This window comes from Schistocerca americana, chromosome 3, assembly GCF_021461395.2.
Source record: "Schistocerca americana isolate TAMUIC-IGC-003095 chromosome 3, iqSchAmer2.1, whole genome shotgun sequence".
In the NCBI taxonomy this organism is placed as follows: Eukaryota; Metazoa; Arthropoda; class Insecta; order Orthoptera; family Acrididae; genus Schistocerca; species Schistocerca americana.
The window spans coordinates 866,486,483-866,504,155 of record NC_060121.1 but is presented as its reverse complement, the minus strand read 5'-3'; the positions used below and the strand labels follow the sequence as shown (position 1 = coordinate 866,504,155).

Below are 17,673 nucleotides of genomic sequence, written 5' to 3'. Positions count from 1 at the left end.
ATCCAGGTTCTGTTTACAGCATCATCATGGATGCATCCGTGTTTGGCGACATCGCGGTGAACGCACATTGGAAGCGTGTATTCGTCATCGCCATACTGGCGTATCAACCGGCGTGATGGTATGGGGTGCCATTGGTTACACGTCTCGGTCACCTCTTGTTCGCTTGACGGCACTTTAAACAGTGGACGTTACATTTCAAATGTGTTACGCCCCGGGCTCTACCCTTCATTCGATCCCTGCGAAACCGTACATTTGGCAGGATAATGCACGACTGCATGTTGCAGGTTCTGTACGGGCCTTTCTGGATGCAGAAAATGTTCAACTGCTGGCCAGGGCAGCAGTTGAACATTCTCCAGATCTCTCACCAATTGAAAACGTCTGGTCAATGGTGGCCGAGCAACTGGCTTGTCATAATACGCCAGTCACTACTCTTGATGAACTGTAGTATCGTGTTGAAGCTGTATGGGCAGCTGTACCTGTACACGCCATCCAAGCTATGTTTGACTCAATGCAGAGGCGTATCAAGGCTGTTATTACGGCCAGAGGTGGTTGTTCTGGGAATTTATTTCTCAGGATCTATGCACCCAAGTTGCGTGAAAATGTAATCACATGTCAGTTCTAGTTTAATATATTTGTCCAATGAATACCCGTTTATGATCTGCATTTCTTCTTGTTGTGACTTTTTTCTTTGGGGGTACCTTAAGGAAAAAATTTTCCCGATACGTCCACGTGATTTAATGGAGCTCGGAAGACTTATTCTTCAAGCTTGCAGTGAAATTACAGAAGACATGTGCCGTGGGGTAATCACTAACTTCAGTGCTCGCATGAAGGAAGTTAGGAAACGAAATGGTGGACATATTGAGCATGTGCTGACTTAGAACAAATCTCCATGGACGGCTCTTCATTGTAGTATATGTTCCTTTCAGATTGTATTGACAATAAAGTTTATATTCAAAAACAAAATGGTAACACATTTCGTGCGCCACCCTGTATTCACAATTGCAAATATGGACAAACATCAGCCGTATAATGGAATGATGACACTGAAAATTTGTGCCAGACGGGGACTTGAACCCGGGTTTCCCGTCTATCGCAAGCAGTCGCCTTATCATTTTTTTTATGTTTGTGACTGTGTGGATGCTGGAAGCTTGCAGGGACCACTGTATCAGTTGCTGCTTTTTCCTTTAAGTGCTAAATGCGTGTTTTCTTGTACTAATATGTATATTAGGGTCCAAGAAATTCATAGAAGAACATGGTAGCGCCATTGTAAACAGAATTTTCGTATGCTGTCAATTTAAATGTTGTAATAATGTATCTAACTGTCCAATAGTACCAGTCCACAAACGTAGCACATGAACGGCATATCTGAACAATACTTAATTTTACAATTCACTGGCTCTGTCAGCAAGTACTTTTGTTAGAACTGTCCATGAAAATCTCGGATATTATAGGACTGAGAGGTGAACCCATAGCTAGGTCATCAGACTGCTTATAATACTTGTTTTGAAATAGAAAGTACTTCTGTTATACGAACGTTTGAGTAGCACCAATTATGACATGTAATTCAACAGTTGTAAGGTGTCAGGCAAATCCAACACCTTCCATGAAAACCCTGACATAAGCAAATCCAGTAGTATGTCACATAGCTCCGAATAAATCGTGGCATTAAATTAACCAAAGTAATACGAGTAACGAGTGAGCAAATGGAATACCACAGACTAACACAAGAATGCCTAAATGCATGTCATACCTTCCCACCGTGAGACAGACGCAGTTCCGAGGGTAGAAACGACAACAGAAGCCGAGAGCAGAACCGTGTTAAGCGAGAAGGCCCTATGGTAAGGGACGGACACCCACGTCGCCAGTGACCGCTACGACCACACCACCCGCAAGTTTTTAGCGTGAGACTTTTTCGTGTCTCTGTTACGTTAGGACCACCCCCCAGCCCATGTTAAAAGCTAGAGCCCTCCAGAAGAACAGTATAGATCTTACGATAACACAAAAAGGGCCACACCACCCGCAAGTTTTAGCGTGAGACTTTTTCGCCTCTCTGTTACATCAGGACCACCCCCCCGCCCATGTTAAAAGATAGAGCCCTCCAGAAGAACAGTATAGATCTTACGATAACGCTAAAAGGACCAAACCAGCTGCAAGTTTTAGCGTGAGACTTTTTCGCGTCTCTGTTACGTTGCAAACTTTAAAAACATTGCCCCACCACGAAAAGTATAACGTTTCTCATTGGATAGACAGAATTTCTGTAGGCGGAGCTTAAGGTTAACATTGAGACCCTGATTGGTCAGATAAAAACACAGCCAGATAGTTTTTTTAAACCACCTTCGGTAAATTGTAGTAAGGAGAAGTTAGGAGAGAGTTGCTTCCAAGAGGGCGAGCTGGACGGAGTTGCGCCGGCCGCCGCCCCCTGACGAACACCGACAAGGTAATGAACGCACGCGATGCCGCATTTTTGAGCGCATAAGGCTTCACTCAGAACTGCAGAAGTCTCATCTGTTACATCCCCTTTACGTAATACTAGTGTCGATCGTCAATTAAAGCTCATGGTGTTCACATTTGCCACTTGAAGTAAAAATCTGAAACGCGATGATTTTTCTGTTATATAGTTATAGAGAAGCCACATCAGCCACTGTAATTTACGACAAGTTAGATAAGTAATTAAAGATAATTAAGGGTCACTGTAGACCATTTTGATAGTTTGCTCTTTTGTGAAACTTAATTTAAACCTAGATTATAGATGTGATATGGTATAGGTCATCCTTCGATCCATTGTAGAACTTGGAAACCCATTCAGGGAATATTCGTTCACATTTTTGTTGAACGCAGTTGGTTTTTACCATCCTGTATTAAAACATTTCCTTTTATCAATTGTGCAATTTATAAACGATGTTTTGTGAGTAGAATAAATTTTCCAATGGTAAACTTAACTGCTTTTTCGACGTTATTTTACCAGCTAACTAAAAATAGGAAAGCCTTGAACCCCTTCCACTAAATTTAGTTAGTATTAAGATTCATTTACAGGGAGTGCAGTGGAGCTGACGCTGAAATCATTAAGTATTTGGTTATATCATCGCTAGTCTTACTGAACTCTTCTGAATTCTACATGTCATGTGTGGTCTGACGTCTCCTTACCAGCAACAGGTCCCAGGTTCAAACTAGTCAATTCCCTAAAAAACACGCTCAGAGCGTCGTTGCGCGAAAGTGGTAGGGAAACACGATATAGAACAAACAGACACCACGCAGAATGTTTAGACAGTATTTAATTTGGATTTATGCAAAAGATTTGTTAATATGTTTATGGATTCAACAGTAGGAACATTTGTAAATAAACTAGTGACATCAAACGATAATAGTTGTGAGCTGGGTGGGATTTGTGCATATGTAATTTGGTTAACAAGAGCCATAGAATTTTTGATAACAAACTTAAGTTTAAAACGGGTTTTCTTTTAATGATTTAATCAAGCTCTTTCACTAGTAGGCAACATGGAACAGGAAAGGATGACACTACTGGGTGTATCGGAACACCATCTTTATATAATCTGGGTGAGCCATTTAGTCTAGGAGCCATGGAATTCATAGTAATTGGCATACAGCTGTTGCCTTCAGATATAATACTTTTACATGATTTGGTGATAGTTTTTATTCGCTCACTGAAAGTTGGAGTCGGATATTTTTGTAGACGTAGGAAGTCGGAACTATCAAGGAACTACGATAATAATCGAAGCAGACGAAATGAATTAAAATTTGTGCTGCGGACGGGTCTGGAACCCGGGTCTTCTTGTTTACTTTTTTTTTTACTTACATCTTTCGGTAAAATGTAACTGCTCAAACAAAGCCTTCATAAAATGTGCCTGGTGTGAAACATATATACGTTTCACATGTTTCTATGCTAGATGTCACCATAAAAATTGCAAACCTTCTACTGTGATAATGAATAAAAAGTAGTGCACGTAATAAAAGAGTCTTTGGAAACAATCATTAGGATATCCGGGCACGCTCCACATCCACACCCAAACTTCCTTATGTCGTCAATTATGTGTCTACAGCTTGCTCTCATATATCAATTACGTATGTTCCAGTACAGGAGAGACAAGTTAATCGGAAGTCGCTGGCCCAGTGTCGGCGAATAAATAAGATATTGCAGTGTCTGTGTTCTTGAGGCTGTGAACTGTGCTCGGATAACCTAATGGTAAGGCCAATGCTGGCGGTAAGCGTGAAATCTGGGTTTGAGTCCTGACCCGATACAAATTTTCACTGTCATTACGTTATACAACTGATGGTTGTCCACATTCGTAACTGCGAATACATTATGTCGTATTCTGTAAGACGACGGTTCCAACAACGTGTCAGACACATAAACGCAAGCTTCCGCGGCCATTGTCACTTTCAATAAAAAATTTCTGGGTTTGTGACCGCATTGTCAATATACAGGGTGAGTCGCGTAAGACGTAACACCCCTTTTATTCCGAGGGCGACTGCACGTATCGGCAAGCGGTTTTCGGCGAATCATAGCGGACCATAGGGTACATAGGTTGGTTGGTACATGCACAATAATCACAACGTTTATATTGACCGAGATAATGAAGCAAGTACATGTTTTTTAAATGGAACGCTGTACTTTCTTTACCATCATTCGAACGCTCTTGAAAAGACGCGTATAGTGATGCAACGCATGTTGCTATTTTGATTCAAACTTAGCTTAAAAGACGCTGGGAAATACTGTACGATTGAAGTTCGAGGCGGTCGGAAGAGGCTGCAGACTGTAAAAACACCTCGCGCGACCAGCAGGCCGAGTTGCCGTGCTCTATGCAGCATGCACGGCCTACGCTACGTAGGTAAATCCTCATTTCCCAGCGCCTTTAAAGCAAAGTTTGAATCACAATAGCAACATGCGTTACATCACTATTCGCGTATTTTCAAGAGCGTTCGAATGATGGTAAAAAAAGTACAGCGTGCCATTTAAAAAACATGAACTTGACTCATTATCTCGGTCAATATAAACGTTGTGATTATCGTGTATGTACCAAAGTATGCGCCCCATAGTCGGCTTTGATTCGCCGAACACCGCTTGTCGATATGTGCAATCGCACCCGGAATAAAGGGGGTGTTACGTCTTACGCGACTCACCCTCTTTATAAAACTACCGACGTTTCGGTCCCTATTGCAAGCGACCTTCTTCAGGGTGTTTTTCTTTAGTGCTGAATGAGGGAACTTTATTTCTTATATACCTACAGACATGACTGTCATCGAATTCAGATAGGCTGTTTAGGATGAAGGGGAGGAATGTTAGAAGTCTTTATTAGTGTTTGTATTATTTCTTTTCATTAGAGATTGTAACGTCCCCTTAGAAAAAAATATGATTTACAGTGCTGATAAACCTCTTACATCATTTGATTTTCAAACAGCTGAGCAGAACTGAACGTACTCAGACATTTCTCTCTTATTCTGATCAACACTAAACTGACACACAATTTTTTTTTTTTTTTTTTTAGCGCAACGCGGTTTGACTTTCAATAATCCCTACAAAAGAATGGCCCTGACTAACAATAACATGTACCTTTCATGAATCACTTACCTCACAAAAATCTTCGTTAGTCGAACTACTGCAATACAGCGAGCGCCAATATTGCCAGCTAAATAAAAGATTCTAACTACTGAAGGCACTAACTACTGATATGCATAGTTAGTAAATGAAAGATTTTGATAGATAACAAACAATGTATTTACCTTAATAATATTCAGAAGTCATCATATATATATCAGTTCATGATATACAGTATTACAAATTTACTCTTTCTGATGGAAACACGTCCAGATCGTCCGTTCTCTAAACTCCGCCACCTCTCTCCCCACATCCACCACTGCTGGCGGCTCACCTCCAACTGCGCAATGCTATGCGCTGTTCACATCCAACTGCCCAACACTACAATAGCAAATATTCCAACAGTGCAAACCAGCCACAGACTTCACACAGCACAGTCAGTGATTTTCATATAGAGCGCTACGTGGCGTTACCAACATAAAAACCTAAACAGCCTACTTACAAGGTTACTCCAGCAACAGAATAAAAGATGTTCTTCGCACAACGGAAGATACAATTGACAAACTACATGCAGCTGGAGTTTACGGAATCAGATGCGAATGTGGATTAGTGTATGTAGGCGAGACGAAACGACCCATCAGCACACGGATATCTGAACACGGAAGGTATATCCTACTAAGACAGCACACCAAGTCAGCGGTGGCTGAACACCGGGATGAGTGCGGCAAATACATTGCTTTTGGTGAAGCAAGCGTACTGGCGAAACAGCCTCTTACTTTCAGGAGGAAGATTAGAGAAGCAATAGAAATAGCCAAGCGACCGACCAACACGAACAGAGAAGACGCATATCGACTTCCGATGTCTTGGTTGCCAGCAATAACAGCGCTACGGGACGATAGCCCACGGAAAGCAATACATACAGGTGCGCGGGAGACCGCAGAGGCCGCACGTACATACAGTACTGGCGCGCCTCGACCGGCGCTAGAAAGCAGGAAAACAACGCGTCGTCACAGCCGCCACCTGGTTTTCCATTCGCTCATTTCAACCAATCACAAACAGTAATGCAAACACCGGGTTTCCTCCGATGAAAAGAAATAAAACAAACACCAATAAAGACTTCTAACATCCCTCCCCTTCATCCTAAACAGCCTATCAGAATTAGATAACTGCCATGTCTGCAGGTATATAAGAAATAAAGTTCTCACATTCAGCAGTAAACAAAAACATCCTGAAGAAGGTCGCTTGCAACAGGGACCAAGACGTTGGTAGTTTTACATATATATATATTGAAAATGTGGTCAAAAAACCACTACCGGGATTCCATTCACACACAGGTTGACAGCCACGACCTTACCCTCCAGTCTCCTGATGACATCTCTCGCACTGCTGCCTTCCTGCACCAGACCTTGTCTGACGCCGTCGCCACCCATATCCCCACCAAAGCCATCCACCCTCACCGCCCTGCCCTGCCTCCACAGGCCGTCCTTCTCCTTCGGGAGTCCCGCCGCCTCTACCGCTCTTTTCTCCGCACTCGTGACCGGGATACACTTACCCGCCACCGGCAATTACAGCGACACATCCGCAACCTGCTTGTTGCGAAGAAACGCCGAGCCTGGCGCCAGACATGTACACACCTCAACACCACGCTCCCCATCAACTCTTCCAAGTATTGGTCTGCTTTCCACCGCCTTACTGGGAACCGCCCCACCCCCCCAGTACCCTCTCCTCCTTAATGACCGTCCCTTTCCTGACAACCTCAGTAAGGCCAACCACTTTGCCTCCCACCTCTCTGATGTTTTTTCCATCCCAGATGATCCCCACTTTGATTATTCCCTCTTCCCTGATGTCGTGGACCGTACGGATACCTCTGTTCCTCCCCTTGCTCCTAGCTTCCAGTACTTGGGCCACACCCCACCATCTGCACTTAACACTCCCATCACTACACAGGACATCAGCCTCACACTCCGCACTAAACGCAACACTGCTCCCGGCCACGACTGCGTTACCTACCGCCACCTCAAACACTGCCCTCCCTCCTTCCTTTCCCTCCTCGCCGCCCTCTACAATGTCATCCTTGCCACTGGCTTCTATCCCGACCTGTGGAAAACCTCCCGTATCCTGATGTTCTCCAAACCCAATAAGCCTCCATCTGATGCCTCTTCCTATCGTCCTATCTGTCTCACGTCGGTGTTCAGCAAGCTCTTGGAATCCATCCTTTCCCGGCGCATCCATCTCCACCTCCACCAAAACCACCTCCTCCCAAACACCCAATGTGGCTTTCGACCTTCCTTCTCTGCTGATGACCAACTCCTCCGCCTCACTCATCTCCTCTCCCTCCAGCTTAACTCCCGTCGCTCTGCCATTTTTGTCTCACTTGACCTTGAAAAGGCCTACGACCGTGTCTGGCATCCCGGTCTCCTGTTTAAACTCCAAACCTACGCCCTTCCTATCAACTACATCCGTCTGGTGGCCTCCTTCCTCTCCCGCCGCCCCTCATACGTTACCATCCATCATGCCAATTCCCGCACCTTCTACCCCTCTGCCGGTGTGCCCCAGGGCTCTGTCCTCTCCCCTCTCCTCTACCTCCTGTACACGGCCGATATGCCCCAACCCCCCCCTCCAGTGCACCTCTTGCAATATGCTGATGACACCGCATTTCTCGCCCTCGCTCCTACCCTCCAACGGTCCCAACGCCTTCTCCAGAATCACCTTGACCTTTTTTCTGCATGGTGTAACCAATGGCTCCTGAAACTAAATCCTTCCAAGACCCAGGCAATCATCGTAGGTCGTACCACTCGCTCCTTCCGGCTCCTGGATTTCTCCCTTACTGTCTGCGCACGTCCTGTCCGTCTCACCCCCACCCTCACCTACCTTGGCCTCACCATTGACCGTCACCTCACCTGGATCCCTCATCTCCGATCCATCCAATCCAAAGCCCACAACCGCCTCCGCCTCCTCAAACTCCTCTCTGGCCGGACATGGGGGTTGCACCCCTCCACCATCCTCCACACCTACAAATCCTTAATCCGTCCCATCCTCTGTTATGCCAGTCCTGCCTGGATATCTGCCCCCCCCAAATTCTATCAGTCCCTCCAGATCCTTGAGCGTCATGCACTCCGCCTCGCCTTCCGTATCCGCCTCCCGTCCCCCACGCGGATCCTCTATGATCTCATTCCTTTCCCCCATCTGCTCCTCTTCCTCGAACATATCCGCATCCTCTACACCTCCCGCCGTCTTGAACCCCCTCACCCCCTGGTTGCTCCTCTCCTCTCCCATCCTCGCCCCCTGCCACGTCTTCACTGTTGTGTCCCCCCTACCCTCCATCTCTACACCCTCCATCTCCTTTCCCAACGTGGCTTCCGTCAGCTCCCCCTCCCGGATGATGCCCTCTCTCCCTCCCTTTATCCTTCCTATCAACCCTGATCCTCCCTCCCCCTCCTTTCCTCTGTCCTTTCCCTGGGCTCCCTCTTCCCCCCCCCTTCCGTCCTGTTTCCTCCCCACTACGGCTCTCCCTACCTCCCTTCTCCCCCCCAGTCCTTTTGTATTCCCCTCCTCTACCTACCCCCCTCCCTGTCGCGTCTGCCCCCTACCCCTCTTATGGGTCCTCATCCTCCATCAGCTCCTTTCCCGGTTCCCCCCCCCCCCCCTTCGCTTTTACTCTCCTTTCCCCCCTTTTGTTTTTCCCTCTCCTGTCCAGTTTCCCCCACCTGCTCTCGACTGTGGTGTCACCTTTGCCGACTTTTTCGTGCTGTGTTCTAGTGCCTATTCAGTGTTGTGTTGCGAACAGAAACCATGCTGTCGCTGGGTGTGAATTTTATATACTTTGCGAACAGAATCCAGACTGTCGCCGTGTTTTTTTAACTGTCTGTTGTTTTCCCTGTCTGCTCCATATGTATTTTTATTCGATTCATCATCCCTCTGTTGCTTGTTTTAATTTCCCCATTTTCTTTTCACCTTGTTACTCACTAAGTCCCCGATTTTATCGCCTGTTTTTTATTCTTATTTATTCTCCTGCTCTTTGTCAGAAAATCTGTAGGCTGCAGAGCCCCGTCCTAAGCTGCTGCCAGCCCGCCCCCTTTGGGGGGAATTGAAATTCAATAAAGAAAAAAAAAAAAAAAAAAATCAAAAACCCAGAAAAACTATATTGGAAAAAAACCTGTCGGACAGTCCAGATTTAGTTATTCCGCGACTTCCTTAAGTCGCTTTAGGGGAAAGCCAGTTCCTTTCAAATGGACTCCTTCCCCATTTCTGACAGTAATCCACGTTCCTCCATTTTTACCAGAAAATGAAACTAACGTCCTAGAACAAGTAACGCCTGAATGGTGCGCTTCGACATACATCGCCGCGCAGTGTGCGACACAGATCAGACATTCCGCCTCGACATCTACAAAAAATAAATTTAACGAACGTGATTGTGTGTAGTCATTCGGTATTTAAGTGACACAACAACGGGATCTAACTTACCCATAGGAAAATAGTCTGACACTTCGTCACCTAACCATTTCTTCCAGTGTTAAATTTACTTCGAGTCGCTATAACCGAATCGCTACACCGTTTCCGGCGATTCACGATGGACGCTACGCTAGCTGCATTGGCGAGTCACGCAGCTCTCACGCTACTGCACGCACCTGCGTGGAAGCGCGTGTCGGAAACCGATCTCCGCTCAACGATATCCGCGCAAACCATCAGGTTGTCGTCTGATCGAGAAGCTATCAGTATCATCATAAAACGCTCTACAGCATGTAACCAGTAACTAACATCCAAAGGCTTTGAGTTCGATTCGCGGCTGAGTACTTTTTTGTGTCACTGTCATGCTGGAAAACTGTTTGTATGTGTGATAAAGCCCAGCTTGACCCAGAGCGCTGATCTGTATTATTAAATGGCCAAAACCATCACCCAGTGCCGGTTGCAAGTAATCTATCTAACGGCTTCCTGGAACAAAAATTCAAATGGCTCTAAGCACTATGGGACTTAACATCTGAGGACATGAGTCCCCTAGACTTAGAACTACTTAAGCCTTATTAACCGTGTGAATACTTGTCTCACTGCAAAACAAACCCATTTCCTGGCTCAGAGTACCTGATGTTGTTGTACGATCCTGCAGAGCAAGCGAACAATCTGTCTGTCCTCTCGGGCGATAGCCACGTGGGGCGTCGAGTATGACCCTCCCAAATGCATCTATTTCGTATTCACATGACAGTCGTGGGTTCCCGAAGATAATAAGCAGAAGTATCGCGGAACCGTAAACCACGGTTTCGACAGGTCCCCACCCTGCCACTGCCGAATTCCAGCTCATATTGGAGACGTTCCTCTCTCTTACACTAGGCATAACACCAACTTCTGCACCATGGACCACAGGCACCGTCCAGGTGAGGTGGCTCGCGTGTCTCAGTGATACAGACAGCCATACCGAAGGTGAAACCACAACGGAGGGCTACCTGCGGAGAGGCCACACAGACATGTGATTCCTGAAGAGGGGCACCAGCCTTTTCAGTAGTTGCATGACAACGGTCTGGATGAATGACTGATCTGGCTTTGTAACATCAACCAACACGGCTTTGCTCTGCTGGTACTCCGAACAGCTAAAAGCCAAGTGAAACTACAGCTATTACTGTACCTGATGATATGCAGCTCTACTGCACAGTTAAATGGTAATGCCATCCTATTTGATAAAATATTCTTGAGGTAAAATAGTCCCCCATTTGGGTCTTCGGGCAGGAATTACTTAGGAGGACGTCATCACCAGAAAAAATAAAACTAGCGTTCTACCGATCAGAGTATGGAATGCTAGATTCCTTAATCGCGTAAATGGGTTAGAAAATGTACAAAGAGAAATCGATGGGCTTAAATTAGATATAGTGAGGATTAGTGAAGTTAGGTATCAAGACGAAAAGGACTTCTGGTCAGGTGAATACAGCGTTATAAATACAACATCAAATCCAGCATTGTATCAAATAATGAATAAGAAAATAAGAATGTGATAAGCATAGTAAACGCATTATCGTACCCAAGATAAGACACACAGACAACAGCCGCCTACATAATTATAGGTACATATTCCAACTAGCTCCGCAGATGACGAAGATATCTACATCTACATTATTACTCTGCAATTTCCATTAAGTGCCTGGCAGAACGTTCTTCGAAATGTTTCAGCATGCACTTGTGAATGTCTACCAAGCCGAAATCATGATTTTGTACAATAAATTAACAATTGACAGCCAAGTGGTGGAAATTTCTTTAAAAAAAATTCTATTTGAATTGCAGGGACCATGGAATCATGAAGTTGTCTCCATACCTATACACGTCCATCGGCTCGATATAATTTGAAACGAGACTCGTCCGGCCAGCCAACATGTTTCCAGTCATTAACAGTCCAATATCGGTGTTGACGGGCCCAGGCGAGGCGCACAGTTTTGTGTAGTGCAGTCATCAAGGGTACACGAGTGGGCCTTCGCCTCCGAAAGCCTATATCGATGATGTTGAATGGTTCGCACGCTGACATTTGCTGATGGCCCAGCACTGAAATCTGCAGCAATCTGCGGAAGGGTTGCACTTGCAGGATCTTTTTCCGACCGCAGCGATGGCGGAGATTTGATGTTTTACCATATTCCTGATATTCCTGGAACACTCGTGAAATGGTCGTACGGGAAAATTCCCACTTCATCGCTACCTCAGAGATGCTGTGTCCCATGGCTCGGGCGCCACGTTAAACTCACTCAGATCTTGATAACCTCTCACTGTAGCACCAGTAACCGATCAACGACTGCGCCAGACACTTGTTGTCGTATATAGCCGTGGCCGACCGGAGTGCTGTATTCTGCCTGTTTACATATCTCTGTATCTGAGTACGCACGCCTATACCAGTATCTTTGGCGCTTGAGTGTATATTTCTAGTCTATCTTCTTCTTCTTCTTTATCGTCGCCTTGTCCCACGTCACGTAGGGTCGTCGTTGCTCTTCTGGATCCTTCTCCTCCATAGTACTCTGTTCATTGTCTCTTCCTTCTTCCATCCTTTCTCCCTTAGGTCGCCGGATACCTTATCCTTCCACCTCATCTTCGATCTTCCTCTCCTTCTCGCTCCTTCAATCTTTATATCTTCAACTCTGTTTCCAATATACTCTTCCCCTTTTCTCTGTAAGTGTCCGTACCACTTTAGTCTGCTCTCGTGTATCTTTTTCCCCATGGGTCCCACTTTCACAGCTCCTCTAACAAATTCATTTCTAATCCTGTCCTTCCTTGTTACCCCGCACATCCACCTCAGCATCCTCATTTCCGCCACTTCCATCTACCTTTCCTGGGCTACTGTGATCGGCCATGTCTCTGCCCCGTATATCATAGCAGGCCTTACCACCGACTTGTACACTTTCCCTTTCATATCCAACGAAGGATTAACGATGGATATAAGTAGAGATGAAGTCGAACGGGCAGCTGAAAAGATGAAAAATGGGAAGGCAGTTGGCCCAGACCAGATCCCCGCTGAGGTATGGAAGTGTCTCGGTAAAAGGAGAATTGAGCTCCTTTGGGATTTAATGAAGTAGATTTGGCGACAGGAGGAGATGCCAGACGAGTGGAGAACTAGTTTACTGATCCCAATATTTAAGGGGAAAGGTGATGTGCAGGACTGCAGTAACTATAGAGGTATTAAACTGATGGCACACACAATGAAAATTTGGGAAAGAGTTATAGAAGCAAGATTACGCAAGGAGACTGTGGTGTGTGAAGAACAGTTTGGGTTCATGCCTGGAAGAGGAACGACTGATGCAATACATGCTTTAAGGCGGATAGTGGAGAGACACGGGGAGCTACAAGCCGATCTACATATGGCTTTCATTGATTTGGAGAAAGCATATGACAGAGTCCCAAGGGACGAAACATGGAGAAGCATGAGAGAACAGTGCGTGCCAGAGAAGTATGTGAGGTTAGTGAAGGAAATGTACAGAGGAGCAATGACACAGGTGAGAAGTAGTGTGGGCATGACAGAGGAGTTTCCGGTAAAAGTAAGGTTACATCGAGGGTCTGCGCTTAGTCCCTACCTCTTTGACCTGATTATGGATGTGCTGGTGAAAGATGTGAAGAAGGAAGCGCCGTGGAATATGATGTTTGCGGATGATGTGGTTCCTTGCGAGCAGAGTATCGACAGGCTTGAGGAAAAGCTGGAGGATTGGAGGAAGGCACTAGAAGAAAGAGGGACGAAAATTAGCAGGACAAAGTCAGAATATTTAGTACTGAAGGATGTGTACATGAGGTCTTGTAAGATCCAGGATGATGAGGTGAAATCGGTCTGCAAATTCAAATACCTGGGGTGGTACATACAGAGGGACGGAGGACTGGAAAGCGAGATACAACACCGAATAAATTGTGGTTGGAACAACTGGAGGAAAATGAGTGGAGTGTTGTGTGACAAGAAGGTGAGCATTGGGTTGAAAGGGAAAGTGTACAAGTCGGTGATCAATTGAAATTCTAAATTCGTTCAGGAATGACGCGTCCGGTCCAGTTTCTTTATTTTACTGGGAATCATAAACGCAGGGTATGAGATTTTCTTCCGTTTGCCACAGAGATTCAATCCTTAGCCCACGGAGACAAGTTTTACGCTCCGTCGCAACTGTTTTATTTCGGCGTGCAGTTGTCTCTGTTCTCGTCGCTCGTCGGCGCTCCTCAATAGCCGTCGCTCCGCCAATAGGCAGCGATTTTCGTGAAAGGGGAAGGTATCGGTCACGCGGCCGGATGGTTTCCTCGGGGGGACGGGCGGCGCGGACGCAACTCTGAGACAGCGGGGTGGTGGCATCGGCACCAGAGGACGCCCTTTGACGTCAGCCGCCCCTGACGTCACCGGAGACCGGTCAGGCGGCTCTCTTTGTTGGCCGCGCCTGCGAGTGTCTGAATACACGGCTGCGCCCTCCAGCACTGCTACTGTTCAGGGCTCCTCTCGCATTTGCTCCCGACCTTCCTTGACAAAAGCAATGCCACGGGAATTCGGTTTTAAATCGACTTTCGAAACATTGACAGTGTCATTCCGTGCGTGGCGTACTGTAAGCTACGACTTATCATCTTGTGGTGTTGCAAAATAAATGGTTCAAATGGCTCTAAGCACTATGGGACTTAGCATCTGAAGTCATCAGTCCCCTAGACTTAGAACTACTTAAACCTAACTAACCCAAGGACATCACACACATCCATGCCCTAGGCAGGATTAGAACCTGCGACCGTAGCAGCAGCGCGGTTCCGGACTGAAGCGCCTAGAACCGCTCGGTCAGCGTGGCCGGCTTGTGGTGTTGCAGTTATTATTTTCGTGCTTGCTAAGAAAACTGGATGAGGAGTTCCAACTTATGCAAGACATTTTGTTTTACCCAGACATGTTTAAGCACTATCTTCAGTGGGTTACTTTATTTCCTTTCTGTAAAACTGTTATAACATATGAACATTTAGAGAAAGCATTTGGTACAAAATATGTACATATGTGAATAAAGTGATTGATGTGAAATACTATACATTGTTTGTTTACAGTTTACAGTTGAGGTATGTATTACTGGTCTGATGTATTGTATGTTGTTTATTACAATATGTCTAAAGTTGCTGGTTTTATAGCTTATTTGGGAAAAGGGTGGATGTATGCAGTAGTTTAAATACCTTACATGAAGCTATTAAATGTTTATGTTGGTAGCTGTGAGTCTGGTACACAGTCTTCAACTTGTCTGCAAACAGCAAAATGCAATTTTTATTTTTGTTTATTATGCATTTCCGAACGCAAGTAACGCGATACATACTTATTTTCGTCACGCCAACGCCAATGCATTCCGGCCCGAAATGGTGAAGACCGCGCTCATGTGTGCTTCCTTGTGTGTATGAATGGTGTCTGTCTTTCTTTTACTGATGAAAGCTGTCGCCGAAAGCTTTATTTAAGTGTCTTTTAATGGTGCCTACCTGCGACTTAACATGTTTCCTGTACGGCACGTAGCAGTCTGTCTTTTCCTACACTGTTTATGATTTTTTTTTAAACTTTTACACCAGCAATCGTCAAACTGTGGCGCGCGGGCCGCATGTGGCTCGAATGAAGTATTCACGCAGCCGCGGTTCTCAGCCTATTTTACGACGTAACGGCTGTATCCAGAAGCCTCAACTAATGTTAGGAGCTCCTTAACAGAGTAATTTAATTGCTCAGTAACAAACAAAATTACTTACAGAGACAGTTATATTATAAGATGCGCTTAACTTTAATTGACGATGGTGAAGTCGGTCAAGAGCTAAGTAAAGTTGACCGCTTACCTCAGGGGCAGATGGTTAAGTGGCTTAGCCACTGTGGGATCAGAAGATGATTATTATTTGTCTTCCACTATCGACAATTCACGGGCGAGGGCGACTCGTACCGACCAGCTGCTATGCCATGAATTTTGATACCGCCGGCCGATGTGGCCGTGCGGTTCTAGGCGCTTCAGTCTGGAACCGCGTGACCGCTACAGTAGCAGGTTCGAATCCTGCCTCGGGCATGGATGTGTGTGATGTCCTTAGGTTAGTTAGGTTTAAGTAGTTCTAAGTTCTAGGGGACTGATGACCACAGATGTTAAGTCCCATAGTGCTCAGAGCCATTTGAACCAATTTTGAGACGAAAGTAACATGGACTCGTGAAATCGTGTTACAGAGACGATTATACTCAAATGCGATACCCATTTACACCAAGAACAGTTAGTTGAGGCAGTTGTAATACAACGCAGTGTGTATAACAAAACTGGAATTCAAATTATTTATCAAACTTTTGTGATGGTACAATAATATTGTGAAAAGGAAAGTTGCTGCTCACCACGTAGCGGAGATGCTGACTCGCAAATGATTTTTGTGATAGTATCTGTTATATAACACCGCATTTAAATATAAATACAAATATGAGTACTATTATTAAACACAGTCATTCGCCACATGGTGAAATCAACAACGTTTCACCATGCGAATGTAGTGTCACAACTATTACATAGCTGAGATTGACAGCAATCTGAAACAGGTCACAGTCGACATGAAGCGTTCCAGGACGTGCCAACTTTTAAAAATAATTACTCGGGTACCGGTGGCCAACTTATCGTGACCTTACTATAGCTGCTCTATTGGGGCTCATAACATATTAATTTACGTAGGTTATCAATTAATAACAAGATAGCTAAATATGCCGCCCTAAGGTGCAGCCCTACAATTTCAGTATTGGCTCTTGAGCTATTGCTTTACACCGTTCAGCTGAGGTTCAGTCCATTTCACAACTCTGCATCCACAATCAAAAGATGACATACAGTCTGTGTAAGAAGCATCGATCTTTCCAGAAGAACCTCCATTATGCACACTGCTTTGAAACTTGCGGGCACATTAAAACTGTGAGCCAAGCTGGGATACGAACCTGTGGTCGTTGCCTTTCGAGGGCAAGTGCCCTCCCGACTAAACTATACTGGTACGGCGCACGACCCGCCCTCACAGCTTTACTTCCACCAGTAATTTATCTCCTACAGTTGCAAAGGTCGCAGAAGTTCTCCTGACTCGTGGTTGGATAGCTCACTCGGTAAAGCACTTGCCAGCGAAGTGCGAAAGTCCCAGGTTCGAGTTCCTGTCCAGTACACAGTTTTAATCTGCCAGGAAGTTTCAGAATCGATTTTTTTTCAGACTTCTACGTAGGTCACCTTTTAAGATTTTACAAAAACAACTAAACAAAAACATTGTTCTGGTATAAATCTTTTTCATGTTCTTCTAATCAAATTGCGTGTCTGTGGAGTATCGTGTCAGTTGTGGGACTGGATTCCTGTTTTCCTACGGGGAATGTCACAGTTCGTAGAAATCGACGAAAAGTAATCGAGTAAAACGGAAGTAATATCTGGCGTTCCCCAAAAAAGTGTTATAGGCCCTCTCCTGTTCCTGACAATTTAAGGGATAACTGAGCAGCCTTCTTAAATTGTTTGCAGATTATGCTGTCATTTGCTGCCCTATAAAGTCATCAGATGATCAAAAGAAATTGCAAAACGATTTAGAGAAAATACCTGAATGATACGAAAATCCGCTAAATTCCGGTTACAGGATAAAACACACAACTCTAACGGCTGTAAATTCAACTAAGTACTCAAGGGTTACAATTATGAATAATTTAA

General features: G+C 45.2%; 1 protein-coding gene across 1 annotated transcript; it reads left to right on the top strand.

Annotated features, from left to right (window-relative positions):
* Positions 1–13,440: 13,440 nt before the first annotated feature.
* LOC124606446 lies at positions 13,441–14,013 on the top strand. The gene has a single exon (XM_047138428.1). It carries the CDS (start codon positions 13,441–13,443, stop codon positions 14,011–14,013), a length of 573 nt encoding a protein of 190 aa, XP_046994384.1.
* The last annotated feature ends 3,660 nt before the right edge of the window (positions 14,014–17,673 follow it).

What these genes read in the sequence shown, in the direction of transcription:
- LOC124606446 (XM_047138428.1), top strand. Translation starts at nt 13,441, where the DNA reads ATGAGAGAACAGTGCGTGCCAGAGAAGTATGTGAGGTTAGTGAAGGAA.